Here is a 15,565-nt window from a genome sequence, read left to right as displayed (position 1 = left end):
CAGTTGTTTATGTGACAAACTACTTTTAGTCTAAAAGATTCAAAAGTCCAACAAGAAACAAATGGGCTCAACCAAGAAATGAAGAGATTAATGGTTATCTCGCATACTACTTCCCTGGATTGGTTATGAACTTGCATCGGCCAAGATCACAGAACCCCAGTTCCCACTGATGAACTTTGGCCAGAAGGTAACATCAACAAACTCCATACAAGAACAGGCCCCAAAAAACAAATGCCAGCATGATGTACTACATGTATCAGCTGATTATGATTGTCATTTCAATTTCTAATCATTTTAAATGAAACAATCATCAGGGAAATGTATTCGTAATCAATCAAGACAATCTACAGCCTACTCATAGAACGGAAAGACCATTTTATATATCAACCTGAACACTGTTCTTATTTCTTTGGAGGAACAAGACACATAAAAAGTATAAAACTATGCCATAAGTTTCTTGCCTACATGATAACAGAAGAACCTGCAATACATATTGAAGTAATTGAAAATCTGAAAGTTTTAACTTATGATTGGTTATGAGACATAAATAACTGGCTACTGCGAAACATACCATCAAGTATTAGAAGAATGCACAAAAGTTAATTATTCTCACAACATGTCCAAAACCATAAAAGTTTATAACCCATATTACTCTAAATATTATTATATTGTGTTAACAATTTGCATCTTTAATACCTGTTTGTTACAATATTTGCAAGATTTTCATTTTTCAGCAAACAACCATCTGCATTTTGTATTATATATATATGAATAAAAGTCCAAACATGTTTCTCATTCCATCATGTGCTTATTCCTGATCTGCCTCCAGTATTGTTGTGTTTTCAAACATCCACGCTGGGACATCCATGTTGTTGCATTGTAATATTTTACATGACATTTGTGTAAAATATATACAATCAATAAAATTAAACATACTAGACATACAAATCTGTGTAAGTCTTATAATTTCATATTATCATGCAACAACATAGATAGATGATCATATATGAATGTTTTAAAGCCCACAAATCTAAGAGAATTCAAGCTGGAAACTAAATGCACACAAACCACTGAACAATGAAGTAGATATCTGTTAGTATAATTCAATGTGAAAAAAATGCAAGGACTAACAAATTACCATTAGTTATTTAGTAAAATTTCATTTATTTATAAATTCCAAAATTACACGATATATAAAAAAAGCAAAAAATATTTGCACAGTACATTCATATTTATCACATCGAAAACCTCTAGATTAATAAAAAAATAAAAAGGTGGGGCTGAGATAATCACGCTACTTAAACAGGAAACGATAATGAAGTACAAGTCAAATGACTGAAAAAAGGAGATCAGTCTGTGTCCATTAAAGATCTAAAGAATAGAAGATGGTTCAACACATTAACGGACATTCTGCATTAGTTACATTCAAGGCAGTAATGTATTCTCAGAACGTGGAAGAACACAAAGCACTACGATATTTCGAAGGAGAAAACCATACCCTGCAAGCAGTCGCAGTTCTCGGCTTCCTTCCTGACAACGTCGAGGACCGAGTCGATGAGCTCGGCGCCTTCCGTGTAATGCCCCTTGGCCCAGTTGTTCCCAGCGCCAGACTGGCCGAAGACGAAGTTGTCAGGCCTGAAGATCTGGCCGACGGGTCCGGATCTGATGGAGTCCATGGTGCCAGGCTCCAGATCCATGAGCACGGCGCGGGGGACGTAGCGACCGCCGCTGGCTTCGTTGTAGTAGACGTTGATCCGCTCGAGCTGGAGGTCAGAGTCACCGGAATACTTACCCGTGCCGTCGATACCATGTTCGTCGCATATCACCTCCCAGAACTTGGCCCCAATCTGGTTCCCACACTGGCCGCCCTGAATGTGGAGAATCTCCCTCATCTTCTCCGCCGCCGCCGCTCGCAGGATCGCGTCTCAGGGATAGGTTTCGGGTCGCCGACGGAGCGGGAGAACAGGGGGAACAAAGGAACTCAAGATCTGGGGCCCTGTTTTATAGTAGGGTTGCTCCGATCGCCGTATCGTGGTAAGCTTACCGAAATATATGTGCTCATCGGAGGGCTGAGATGTGTCAAGACTTAAGATCCGCTGATCGGACGCCAAATAGATTTATTCGGGGCAATTTACCGAAAAAAGGCGCTAATGGTGGTTTTTATCCAATAGCGGCCTATATTTAATTTTTACCGGTGGCGTTTTTTTTCCTGAAAATATCGATAATATCCGAGTTATTTTAAGTCTCATCGATCAGTGGATTCGGTCGAATGGAGATTTCTCAATCCGAGTACGTCGATTCGGATTGGAACCCTTTCGGATCGAGTTAGATCGGATATGACTTCTTACGTTCAAGTTATACTCAAGTTAAAATCAAATTATATTTTTTTTAATAAAATTAATATATAATTTTAATATTCTTGTCATAATATTTCACCAACAAATATAATAATCTAATTTAGAGTTTTAATGTCTCTATCATAGCATTGATTTCTACCTATATTAGTTTTTAGGGTTGACTGCTAAACTTCAATTTAAGGGGGTAAATAATAGTCATGGACTAAATTCCTAATTTTCTATATTATTTTATTTTTAACATACTAAATGATGATATAACTTATAAAGGTAGGTTTTTCCAAGTGACAAGTGATATATAAAAAGAATTAATTATTTTTTAGAGATAAATGGCGTAAGAAACAATTTAAGACATGTACAAATGATTTATTTTAGTTCAAAGAGATAATAAATGAATGTTTGAAATAACTAAGGCAATAATAATAATAATAATAATTAATAATCAATGTTTCCCTTTTTTACTAGATAGTCAAGTAATAAAAAGAAAATTGAAGTATTTTAAATATTAGTTGGTGGATAACATACTATATGTATAGTTTGGTGGACGTTTTTGGACAAAACAATATTATGATGGAGATTTTTTAAGGTTCTTTATTTGTTAGAACTTACTGTATATGGAGTATTTCCTTAATAGCTTAAACACTTTGAATTCTTGCTCATTTAATTCAATATTTATTAATTTTAATTATTGATCATATCTCTCAGTAATTAATACGTCACTCATGAGAGATAATGGTGTGTTTGAATTATATTACATTTAATATTAATTGCACATCTTATTTGGTGGTTCCAATTATTTCCAAAATTTATTGATATTGGATCATTTTTATCTTTTTTTATTTAAATAATTTTGATTAGTTTAGGAGTATTTTAGATATGTTATAAGTTGTCAACATCTTCAATATTTCTAGTTAATTTTAAAAATTATTTTTTAAAAATAAAGAAAATGTAAAAAAAATTAAAAAAAAATTGATTTTGATTGAACATGTTATCTCGGTAAGGAAGATCTCAACTTTATAAAAATAGAAAGCCAATTAAGAATAACATTAGAAAAAGACCATACTCAAAACTGTATACTAAAATCAATCCTCCTCCAAATAATGAAAGAGTATATGATTTATTTAATTTCATGTAATTGTAAAATTATCATTTGATGCATTTTCTTGCATTAAAAGGAAGACAAAAGATTGTAATAACATCACTAAATGGATCAATGATTGAAATCTGCTTCCAACCTAAAGTTAAAAGTTAAACTGTAACAACATCACTAAATAGATAAATATGTCATAAAATAATTTTAAATAATGACCACACATTTTGATGAATTTAAATTTGACAATTAAAGTTAAAATTTATAGTGATGTCTGACATGCCACAAGACTTCCTAGAAATTAATTTAATTCTTGTAAGATCGGTGGTAAACATGTAAGAGAGGAGAGAGGGGAAATAATGAATTGGAGGTGGAGACATGTGAGATCGGTGAACATTGACCTCATGATTGCTTTTACCATTTAATCTATGTATTTTCGTAAGATTATTGTGCACTTCACAAATTTGGTGCACTTGTTACCTCCATGTGCAGATCGGCCGTTGCCTTCCTCATCATGTCTACAGGTGAGTACTAAATTTCTCTGTTCACTAGCGTTGTAGATTGCCATTCTCTAACTCTCTGTGCTTCATGCCATGGAGTGACGATGATCTAGTTATCCTTTCGGAGCCGTAATTGCTAACCTTTTGAGTTGCTTACAGATGTTTATGCTTTTCTGTACTCTGACATGAACAGTCGCAAATTTCTTCTTCTAGTTGATGCATAAATGAATACCTTTACAGTGTGGTTTTCACTCTTGTCTTATTGCTGTTTTGTTTGCCTTATCCAGTTATATTAAGTGTGTTTGGTACATTTGCCTACCAAGTGTTTGTGAAATTTCCCTCCATGCTCGTGTTGCAATAGATCTTCAGAAGAATAAGTTAATTACATGCTCCCCTAAACTTACCAGTATTAGTTAATCACGGCATCTGCATGTCCGACGCATCCCAAAAGAGAGAAAGATAGGGGATCGAGTTGAGGAACACTTACACATTAAGGTTCATTGGAATTGGAGGGTTGACCCTCATAGCAACGTAGTTGACTGCTCGGTCGAGCAAATACTTGATATCATGGACGGTGGGCTGTAATTGTTCAAAGAGGAACACACGTCAATACTGCAGTATAAAGATGATGCATCCCCTCTTCCATGGGGAGTTAGGTTCAAGGTGCGGAGGTAGGCGGCTGCATGCGGTGCATTGTACGACGAATGATGCATGCTTATTGTGTCAGACAGACACACTGTGTAATGCTCACAGGGATCCTGTGACTGAAGCTGTGATCTTATACCTGTCATAAAAGATTTTGCACAATCTTCGTGGACTGTCTTTGGTGAACATTGCCAAAAGATACATGAGAAAGATACCTGTTAGATGAAAAACAACTCCGGAACATATATTAGGTATGTATCTATCTACCAAATTAAATTTTTGGAATTTGTCTGGTATCAGACAGAATAGGCTATCAATTTAAATCTTATATCTGGTCTCTTTCTATTTAACAAAATGTTTAATTATTATTTATGTGATGTCTTTCTTTCTATTTAGCGTATTAGAGGTCACCACTGCGCGCTCACACAAGGATGATCAAAGTCTACAAAACGCACATGCTGCGGTAATGAGTTGTCATCGAGCTTCCGGTCTCCGCTCCTTGGTCAAAGAGACAGAGAAGAATTAGGGAGCTTTTACCAACGCCTGACCGACGTGGCCGTGACTAAATTCCAAAACTTACCACCACAATGATGAAGAATGGGTAAAGATGGGCATTTATGGCAGCCCCAGAACAGGCCTGTCGACAGTTGGTGTCCACATGCCAACTGTTCCGCTTCCTTATGTTCCTTTTCCATATATATTATGTATAGAGAGAGAGAGAGAGAGAGAGAGAGAGAGAGCGTTTCGTTAATTTTAGAGCAGAAAGGGGGCCCTTGCAGCCCCTCAGAGTGAGAGAGAGAGAGAGAGAGAGGTTAAAAAAGATGAATTTATTTGCATTAGCCCTCCATATATCATGTACTTTGGTTCTGGAGCTGGTCGTGAGGCCAAGGTTGAAGCCCTATTAATTGTTGTTTCCACTTGTGTGCGAGGGAGAGATTGCCCCACCCTTCTGCCCTGTGGGTTGATCTGGTTTTTCTGCATTAAAGGGGTTGTGTCAGGGTATGTTCTTGATGATGCAATTCTTCATATAATTGATTCATTTATTCTTTCATGATGTCTTTCTGTTCCTCTACCATGTTGAGATGCCTTTTTTCAGTGTCGCCTAGGTTTTTTCTTTTCTGACTATTTTCTAGGACTCGAGGATCGTAAATTTTCCCTCTGTACTGAGATGTGATATTCCGAAGAACTTTTTTTTTTATACAAAAGTCGTTCTTTTTTTTTTTTTTCCCTCATGAAGGATTCTGTCTCTGATTATCGCTTTTTCTTTTTTTCTGCGTGGATACTTTCTGCCTTTTCTTTTTGTTTGTGTAATTGCAGGAAATTGGTTCTTTGGAACGAAAAATTCTGCCTTTTTGCCTTGTTGGTATGCAATTTCTATTAGGCCGTTCTTCTAATTGATGGGAGGTCTTCCACTTTCATTGAGTGTTACCAAGATCTCCTCGAATTGTGTTGTGGATCGATGTGTTCTACGGGTAGAGCGGTTTTGTTTTGTGTATCTGAAGGTTTTTGTTCAGTCTCTTTTGCTAAAATGGATTTACCTTCTCTTAGGAAGTTGTGAGAGATGGGAGTTTTCCCAGTGGGATTATTTCATTTTGAAGAGATCATACTGACAAGTGGTTTTGCATGCCTAGGATTATTGTCAACTGCTGTATTTTATCAGCAATTTGCAGATTATTATGTAGGATTCGATTAGAAATATTGCTTTTGCTCTTCAAGGAGATCAGTTGTTTGATCTTAGTACGGTGTATTCATGAATCTTATTGATTTGAAAACAGATAAGAGTGGAACTTGGTTTTTTTTTTAGTTCAGAGTTAGAAATACTGATTTGTATTCTTGTTTTCAACAAGAATACAAGAATGTCAGATTCTGAAAGTTCTGTGCTTGGGACTTGCAGAACACAAAAAAGACCGTTGAAGTTTTGTTCATTTTTTAAAAATCTATTTTCACAATAAGAATATAAGAATGTGCGGTTTCTAAAAGTTTTGTGCTTGAGACTTGCAGAACACCACAAGATCATTGAAGGATTCCATTTCCAAGGATTGGGATTCAGATATATGGCACCATAGAAACTTGAACCTTGGTGCATCTTTGGTCCATTTGGTGAGGGCTAAGGGTTTCTGGGTATTTGACATTTGGCAGGTTCATGAGTTGACTTACAAGGGGATTATGAAAGATTTGCTAAGGTCTGATTTCAAGGGGTTGATCTTAATGCATTTAGTGTTCTTGAATTTCTTCTGATATAATTCTTAGTGAGACAGGACTTTGAAGGAAATTTAGACAGCTTATCCCTGCATTTGAGGTGATGCAGCAAGAATGTCAGGAGCATAGTGGTTCTTAGCATAAGAAAGGAATCGAGCAAATTAACAATGAGTTTTGCAAACACTGAATTACTTAAGCTGGGCAGTCGCTACATGAAGTGTATGGTTTTTAGATGCTTCATCCTGGTAATATTAGTTCTTGTGTTCACAACTGTCATTTATCCATTCACTGGATCCAATTGGCTTCCATGGAGGACCTCTAATTGGATTGCCATGTCTGCAGCTTCTAACTTGCAGCATGCTGTTAGGAGAGACAAGTTCCTTGAGGTTCCTCAGATTATTTGGGGATTGAACAATCAGAAAATAGCTTTGGCCAGGGCATGTTTGACTGCGAGATTTCTGAACAGAACTCTTCTGATGCCTAGCTTGAGCGCATCCCTATTCTACAAAGAAGTCGAGTTGCTGAAACCTATGGCATTCGATAAGATATATCAATTTGACAAGTTCAATTGTCTCTGTGATGGATTTGTCCGGTTGGGACGGTATTCTGATCTTTTGAATCATAGCATGCCATTTGAGATCCAGAAGGGAAGTGGTAGGAAGTGGACGAAAGAAAGAGATCTTGATCAGTTAAAACAATGCAGAGAGGAGTCAGTCGACAATTCTGAAGTTATTCGCATTGGGGGAAAGAATCCCTTCCTTTGGCATGACCATTGGCCAGTTAAGGATTATGCAAAGATCTTCCAGTGTCTTGTGGTAGTCGACGAGATAGAAAATGAGGTGGCTAAGGTCATCTCAAAGATCAGAGAGGTAGGTAGCAAGGTCAGATATAAAATCGCTGCTTCTCAGAATGAAGAAAGTGCAGATAGCTCACTTGGCCAGCATGTGCCTTATGTAGCTGTTCACATGAGGATAGAGAAAGACTGGATGATCCACTGTAAGAAATTGGAGCAGAAACTGAGAATCGAACAAATCTGCAGCAGCAAAGAGGAGATAATGGAAAGAGTATCCCAAATCACCAGCATACAGCAGCCTGTTGTGGTTTATCTTGCAGTTGCTGACACCCTTTTAGAGGATGATTCAATATTAAGTGGATGGAACGATGGCCTTCTTCCTTTAGAGAAAAAGAGGCTGGGAGTCTGGGGCATATATAAGAAGTACCCTTACCTTATACAGTCTGCAATCGACTACGAAGTATGCTCACGAGCAGATGTTTTTGTCGGTAATAGTTTCTCCACATTTTCCAGCCTTGTAGTACTATCTAGGACACAGAAGTTGATAAGGATGGGGTTCACAAGCTCATGCTCAGCAGAGGTTGGGTATTCATCTTATGCTTACAATCTATTAGGAGAATCTGGTGGAGCAAAAAGATGGATGACAGATATGTCTGCCCCTGACCTTGTGGGCATAAGCTACGGGACCAATAATATCTCATGCTATAGCAACTGGAACACAAGCCTTTGATGTAAAACTAGTGCAGAGGAAACAGTTGTGTGTATATTTGACAAAGAAATTCTTTTGTTCTATAGGATACCAGTTTTGGTGCATTTTTACTTGGTATCAGCTGTTTAGTTTTGCATTTCCAGTGGCCAATCATCAATTCGGATGGTGCTGATTTCACTACAGTTGTTATTTGGTGCTGATCTCACTACAGTTGTTATTTGGTGCTGATAAAATGGTTTGGAACCTATTTTGTTCATGTTTTCTATCATCTTTCTGTTATTTGGTAATACAACATCTGTTATCAAGTTAATGTACATTATATGGTCGTAAGCCTGTCATAGCTGCCTGTCTCTGGTTAGACATCAGTCATAATTTGGAAATAGGTGTCTGAGACAGTTGTGGAGCCACACAATGGTACCCTCTCTGTGCATCAACTTGTTGAGAATGCTGATGAGTGTTTGGTCCTTGACAATGAAAGCACTGTATGATATCAAGCTTCCTAACCCCACATGTGAGTACTACTTGCTTCTTCAAATTCTTTCATGCCTGCTGAAGATTTGCATTTTTTCTGACCATTTCTATAGAAGGAGAAATTATGGACACTGATATTATTTTCTTTTGGCTAAAATTTTGTAATGCTCTCTTTCAAACCTACAAGTCTGATAAGGTTTTTGTGAGTCAAAAGTAATATGTAGTTGTTGATTTCTCCCTTATCTCTTTTTCACTTGATCCATTTATCTATTTCCTTTTTCTGTTAAGTCTTGGGTGCAAGTCATTTTCTGTAACGGAACATGTAATTTTGTTATTTAAAAATCCAAAATGCATGCGTTAAGACATTTTTTACCATTTAGCTCCTTGAATCTTGAATAAATGTTTCCATTCCTTGGGTTCAAAACTATTTTTCCAATTTGCATTGTGGCTTTGATGTTGTTCGTTGATCCTATAGCAATGTGTCATATATTTCAGTTGGTAATCTTAAACACCTTATCTCTGCTACAATAAGTGGTGTCACATGCTGCCTTTGATTCACTGGCCATCTTAATTCTGGTCTTTGGAAGCTTGCTGTAAACCACTTCTTTATGGTAGGGTTTGCACTGCAACCCTGACCTCCAGGGGCTCAGAGCAATACCGAGCCCTCACCATTCCTAAATTGACCCAACAAATGTGGCATGCCAAGAACATGACTTGTGCAGCTGACCCGAGCCCCGGCTAGTATTTAACTCTGCCTCAGCCATGTTCTGTGAGAAGAGGAGCAAAGAGGAAGTTGATGAGCAGATGCTCAATGTCCATAATAATAACTCTTCCTACTTCAAAGAGTGGATACTGAACAACGTCCAAGTGTAGTGTCTGTGACATTACGTTCCACCAAAGGGGCGTGAAGATGGCTTCTACTTCTGTTGGGAAGTTGACTTCCATCCAGGATATGTTTGGGAGGGTTAGTGAGCAGTTCACAGCCATGTTCAGGAGGAAGGATTTCTTACACTGGTACATTGGAGAGGGTATGGATGAGATGGAGTTCACTGAGGCAAAGAACAATATCAATGATCTGGTGGCCAAGTACCAGCAGTACCAACATGCCACAGCAGATGAGGAAGAGTATGTGGAGGAATGATTAAGAGGAGTTGGCCGCCTGGGTCGTGTCTATCATGAGACAGATGCTTTTCCTTCTTGTGACACAGGATGTGTGAGGGATTTGGCTTCTATCTGGAGACATGGACCTTTGTTTGTTTGGCTGTTGTTCATCCTTATTGATGGCATATGTTGTGTCACAAGTTGCATGTTGAATGGATCTTTCCTTCAAATGAAAATAAAAGATATGTAGAAAAGCTCTAAACTCACATCCCCGTTCAATTATCCTATAAATTGCTATTGTCCAGTGCAAAGCGTGTAATGATGATTGTTCAGTGACTATATATCAAACATCATCATGTCGGGAAGAAAAGGTGAGGAACTCAGGGTCTCTAAGCTCCTAGTTTACCATTACTTGAATGCATATCTATATTTGCATATTCTAAATATAGTTTGAACACCACACCTCCCACCCTCGGCAACGTTTCATCCTTTCCAGTGTCTGCAAGTCCATTCCTTAGCTCATTATTGCATCTTGTAAATGTCAATGGTCTAGATCGATACCAAGTTTTGTGACAGCTTTGATATTTACATCAATACTGATTCTTTTGCAGATTAGGTGTTTCAGTCTTTGTGGTGAACTCAGTTGATAAGGTCCAGCTGAGAAGAAAATTCCTTAAGACTGGTATTTATGTGTTCTCAACATGGAATAGAACTAGCAGAACTCAGTTGATCAGGGTTTCTCTTTTTTGACTACTGCTATCATTTAGAAGTAGTCAAATGCTTTCGCAGAGAGTTATATTTGATTTCCACCTGAGACTATGCTTATTCCAGTGAGCAATAAGACCTATGTAGGATAATGTTGTATGGAAGCAGTGTGGACTTCTGTAGGATCCTCATCCTCCAAAACAGCATGCTTTCTGGAGGAGAAACCCTCTTCAATAGTTCCTCCCTTTTGTCAAGGAATAATGAGATTTTGATCTCGTGGAGCCCACTTTGAGATGCTTCACCACAAACTATTTTTTTGCCAATGTTGAGGGTCTTCCAATATTCCACCTCAAGAGGCAACTCTACTTTCTTTTTCTATCCCTTGTTGATGATATAAGCATCCATGTGTTTGATGAGCAAGTTAAGCTAGGCACAAGCTGATGGTCCAAGAACTTTCTTACTGACATTCAACACAGGCTCCAATCAAAAGACCCTTTACAGCTGGTGATTGGTACATGGCCATGGAATCCCTAATTGGTGGGGTTGAAAGACCATTAATTAGACACTCCACCATACTGCAGAAGGTTGACAGTATGAGTCTTTGATATCTACCACTTAATCAAGCAAAATTATGGAAGAAGTGTCATGCTCTTCCAGTTGTCTGTTAATGTGTCCTTTTAAGTGAACAGAGGTCTCATCCAGCTACATGATTGCATTTTGATTTTTGGTTTGCCTTTATATTTTTCAAAAGCTCATATTTTGGACAGAATACCTGCGGGGCAGAGAGTGCTCATGCAAATGCCAGCTTCTGTAAGTACATATGCAAATTGCTGAAGGATGTATATATTTATAAACATGCTTATATGATCTCATAATCATGTAACCGTAGATGGCACCACTAATAAAGAGTTTTCTTTTTTTATCTCATTCAGTGCAGTGGATGCACACCCAGCTAAGGAATCTGCCTTTGGACAATGATTGGAAGGTAGGTCATATATTGAAGTCCAAGTATAAACCTTTCTAAATCCCTACCAACTCAACCCAACATACTCTAATTTGCTTGGACAGCTCTAAGTGATGGAGCAAATGGAAAGCATAATATTTTTACAAGAGCTAGTGACAAATTAACCAAGATCTAGTTTCAGGCAATCATAATAAGAATAAGAAAAATAGCAGTGGTATATGTGAAAATATTTAAGTGAACTCTGATATTAGCCACATCCTACATCAATGTCCAAAGCAGTTAAAAATAAATGCTTTGTTTCTCTTGTAAAGTTCAAGGCAATGTGAAGGTCTCTTGATCATGAATTTAATCCAACTAAAACATAAATCCATATGTTAATAAATAATGACAAGTTGTGGGCAGATTACTACTCTTTTGGTCTGCCAATATAATCACTCATAAATCTGCTCTTCTCATGTGGCACAAAAGTAGCGGTGCAAAAAGTTGGTTTGTATCACTGAACTGGTGCAATTGCTTTGTTGCAGATTTCTTTATACGATCATTGTGATGATGACATTTGACAATTTTATGATATGGAGGTCTCTGTTTCATATGCCACTGTGTCTGATTGATTATACGGATTCAACAGTTAAGTTCTTATGATAGTCTAATATTGAGTAGTTATAGAGAGCAAATAATTTCTTGTATGCTAGCTTGAGATTTCCATCAGTGACATGACATTAATAATGTATCCTATAGTTCCCTGAAAAGTCATTACTTATCGTTATTAATACAAACACAATAACTCATGAGAAATTATTCAATTTATATGGGTTTATATGGTTTTACTCTTATAAAGTGGATCCCAAAAGATGTCTCTAAGAATAAAGGATGACTATGACACTTATAAAGTTTAGATTTTCTTATTTTTCGATCGATGTGGAACTACAAGTGTTCATCACCCCATCATGTTTTTGTTATCGTAACATTAAAATGTAGCCTCAGTTGAATTTTATCATAATCCAATAAAAGTAGGTAAATTAATTTTCATAGTGAAATGAATTATTTGTATAAACTTGATTAGGAATTCATCATCTTTTGATGGAAACAAATCTACAATAACTGTTTTTTTCAGAAAAATTCTTTTTTGATGTTTGCTACATAATTTTATTAATAGTATAAGAAGATGATAAAAGGAGACCTAACAATATTTTATTAAAAAAACTTATTGATGAAAAAAATAAAATCTCATTAAAAAAATATACAAAATTAATTTTGATTATTTTATGTATTTCTACCATTGGCTTAAATCAAAATAATATACTATATGACCTATATAATGTTTAATAAATATGCTTTTGAATATTGAATATAAAATTTTGATGATAAAATCAATTGATGAGTTTACGAGATTAATATGTTTTTGAGATAAGTAACATATGAAAATACTTCAATCATAGAATCGAACCATCGAAGGGCTACATATTGAGTAGGAGAGTCGAATGTTGTGTCAAGAAATTATCATCTCGAAGAATAAACATTGAGCTAGAGGATTGGTTGACATGCCAAGATTAAACTTTATACTAAAGTTCGAGCATCATATTAGAAGAATCATATTTTTCACCAGAAGATTGGATGTTGTAGGTAAGTCAACATGCCGATGGAATAAACGATATACCAAAGAAAAAGATGATATACTCGAAGTTTCGACGAGGTGTTGAAAGATCGGATGATATATCGGAAGAGTGTATAGCATGTCAAAAGCTGTGTAATATGCTAGATGTATGATTGATTTATCAAAATCTTAATCGATGTCATTTTTTATCAATTTAAGTCGATATTGGGATGAAACAAAACTCACTTGTCAAGAAAATCATTGGGCTTGAAGCATGCTAAATTAGGCTAGTTAGAATGTTAAATTGGTGGCCTAAACCAAGCTTGGGCGATGATACTATTGTTAGGAAACCTGGAAGAGCATTACATGTATAATAGAAAAATAAAACAAAAATCTATTTTCCAAAAATAGATTTATATCAGATCATATGCGACGATTGGGAGCAAAAAACTTGTCAAATTAAAAACTACATAAGATATGAGGTGATCTCACCTAATGGAACTCGTATATTCCTAATTTACATATCTCAGCCCGTGGATGAAGAAAATCTTAAGTTCTTCTCTTTAGAGGTGATCCACACGGTCGATGAAGCGACGATGTACCTCCTCTTGCGACGTATTTTTTCCTCACCTTCATGCACCACCACCACATAGTAGGGGCAGTCATTCTTGCTGCCCTCTCACACCTGGGGGGGGGGGGGGTAGTCGATTGAGGAAGAAGCAGGGAGAGAAGTCAGGGAGGTGGCAACTAAGGGGTTTACCCTTATAACACTTTTAGTCCCATATCCCTTTTTATAGAGAGCTCATTTTACTAATCCTAATGGATTCTACCCTATTGGGTATTGGATCTCTATCCAATTACCCTAGCATATTAGATACTAGATCTCCATCTAATTATCCCTAGCTGAGTGAAAATTAGATCTCTATCCAATCTACTTGAGTCTCACTCTAATCGGATTCTCTTGGAAAGCTTCTTCTTTCTTAATTCGAATTACCCTAGCTAGGGATTTGCTTGAGTAAGAACACACGAAATATTCCTCTTATGATATTGAGAGCGGATGATCCTCTATTAACACTCAATTGCCCTCGTAAGATTCACTACCACTACTAATGACCAGTTGTGCTTTAGACCTTGTCTAAAGATAAGGTATTATTAACTATCTGACATTTCGTAAGTGGATCAATCAGTGAACTCATTATTCAATGAGCACTTGTACTATATCCATAGTGTCCCCACACATGCAGCTATGAGACCAGTTGCCTCCATCATATAGGCGCATATATAGTACACTGGTTTGTCCAACGATCTTGATGTCCTTCTCGAGTAACCTCTGACTAGAAATATTTAGGGTCTGTATATATATGCGAATTTGTCTTATTATCATGATCCAATTCCCATTAAAAAATCCATAAATATCACAATATATCAATCATGTAATATAAAGTGAGAAAATATAATAATAATAATAATAATAAAAATAAAAATAAAAAATATTGTGTAGTGTGTCACACATTTAATTACTCATGTGATTAGCTTATAGGGCACTAGTAATTAGCAACTATCAGGCCCAAACGATAGTACTGTTTAAGTTAACTGATAAGTAGTATTATGATTTATTAGCTTTTTCGATAATGGTACTACCTATGGCGATAGTAGTACCACTCAAAATTTAAAAAATTATAACGGTATTACCGTCAAAATTTAGAATTGAGATTGTTAAAAGTTACAATGGTAGTACCGCCTATACTCCAAAATTTCATTGATTAAATTTTTAGCTTTATTTTTGACGTCTTTTGGTGCTTATAAATACCATACTCAAGCTTGGTTGATAGAGTATTTATTTATTAGTTAGTAAAGTATTATAAACTCTTATTTTGAGCATAATTTAAGTCTTCTCATTCTCTTAGTCTAGTTCTTAGTCTAGTTGAAATTCTAAGTTGTAGAGGTGAGAGATCTCTTGTGTAAAAAGAGAGCGTAAAGGTTATCCCCTAAGCTTAAAAAAAGAGAAAGTTATAAAAATGATAGTTAATCTTCACATATTAGAAAGAAGATCGATAGTGAAAGTCATTAGTAGAGGAATAGGGAGTAGATATAGGTTAGGAAGATCAAACCACTATAAATTGGTTTGTCTCTCTTTACTTACCTTTTTTACTTGTGACCTAGTTTTATTCTTTTTACTCACAATTTTAACTTCATCAATCGAGTTTCTAAAACATGTTAAATTTTCAATTGAGTTTTAAAATTGATTAAAATTACTATTACACTAATTCACCATCCCTTTTAGTAACATCAAAATTATAACAATTGGTATTAGAGCAAGGATTTATCAGTTGGATTAATACCTCAGAGAAATCTAATGACTTTTCAAGCAATCAAGATATTCACTCCATCACTCATCCTTTTATATTTAATAATAGGATGGACTACATTTATTGAAATA

At 36.1% G+C, this 15,565-nt stretch overlaps 2 protein-coding genes and 1 pseudogene across 3 annotated transcripts in view; 2 read left to right on the top strand and 1 right to left on the bottom strand.

The window, feature by feature from the left end:
* Positions 1 to 1,980, bottom strand: part of LOC135631912 (tubulin beta chain-like) — a 3,954-nt gene extending 1,974 nt beyond the window's left edge. The window contains exon 1 of the mRNA XM_065140029.1: positions 1,499 to 1,980. Coding sequence (XP_064996101.1) covers positions 1,499 to 1,892 — 394 coding nt within the window. The 5' untranslated portion in view covers positions 1,893 to 1,980. The remainder of the gene's footprint in view (positions 1 to 1,498) is intronic.
* Positions 1,981 to 5,319: 3,339 nt separating this feature from the next.
* On the top strand, positions 5,320 to 8,767 carry LOC103969119 (O-fucosyltransferase 23). Of its 2 annotated transcripts, none has more exons than XM_009382581.3 (3): positions 5,320 to 5,588; positions 6,591 to 7,033; positions 7,131 to 8,767. In XM_009382581.3, the coding sequence occupies exons 2-3, from the start codon at positions 7,021 to 7,023 to the stop codon at positions 8,309 to 8,311; spliced, it is 1,194 nt and encodes a 397-aa protein (XP_009380856.2). In that variant the 5' UTR covers positions 5,320 to 5,588; positions 6,591 to 7,020; the 3' UTR covers positions 8,312 to 8,767. The 2 variants fall into 2 exon arrangements, with proteins under 2 accessions (XP_009380856.2, XP_018678124.2); XM_018822579.2 differs by having other exon boundaries at positions 5,321 to 5,588; positions 6,591 to 6,772; positions 6,848 to 8,767.
* On the top strand, positions 8,453 to 11,479 carry LOC135631514 (tubulin beta-3 chain-like; annotated as a pseudogene).
* The last annotated feature ends 4,086 nt before the right edge of the window (positions 11,480 to 15,565 follow it).

The sequence above is a fragment of the Musa acuminata genome, chromosome BXJ3-2 (genome assembly GCF_036884655.1).
Source record: "Musa acuminata AAA Group cultivar baxijiao chromosome BXJ3-2, Cavendish_Baxijiao_AAA, whole genome shotgun sequence".
Lineage (NCBI taxonomy): Eukaryota > Viridiplantae > Streptophyta > Magnoliopsida > Zingiberales > Musaceae > Musa > Musa acuminata.
Note: the sequence above shows the minus strand (reverse complement) of the source record. Positions and strands in the feature narration are given on the sequence as shown.

Excerpts from the sequence above, each read along its gene's own strand:
- LOC103969119 (XM_018822579.2), top strand. The coding sequence starts at position 6,956 with ATGAGTTTTGCAAACACTGAATTACTTAAGCTGGGCAGTCGCTACATG.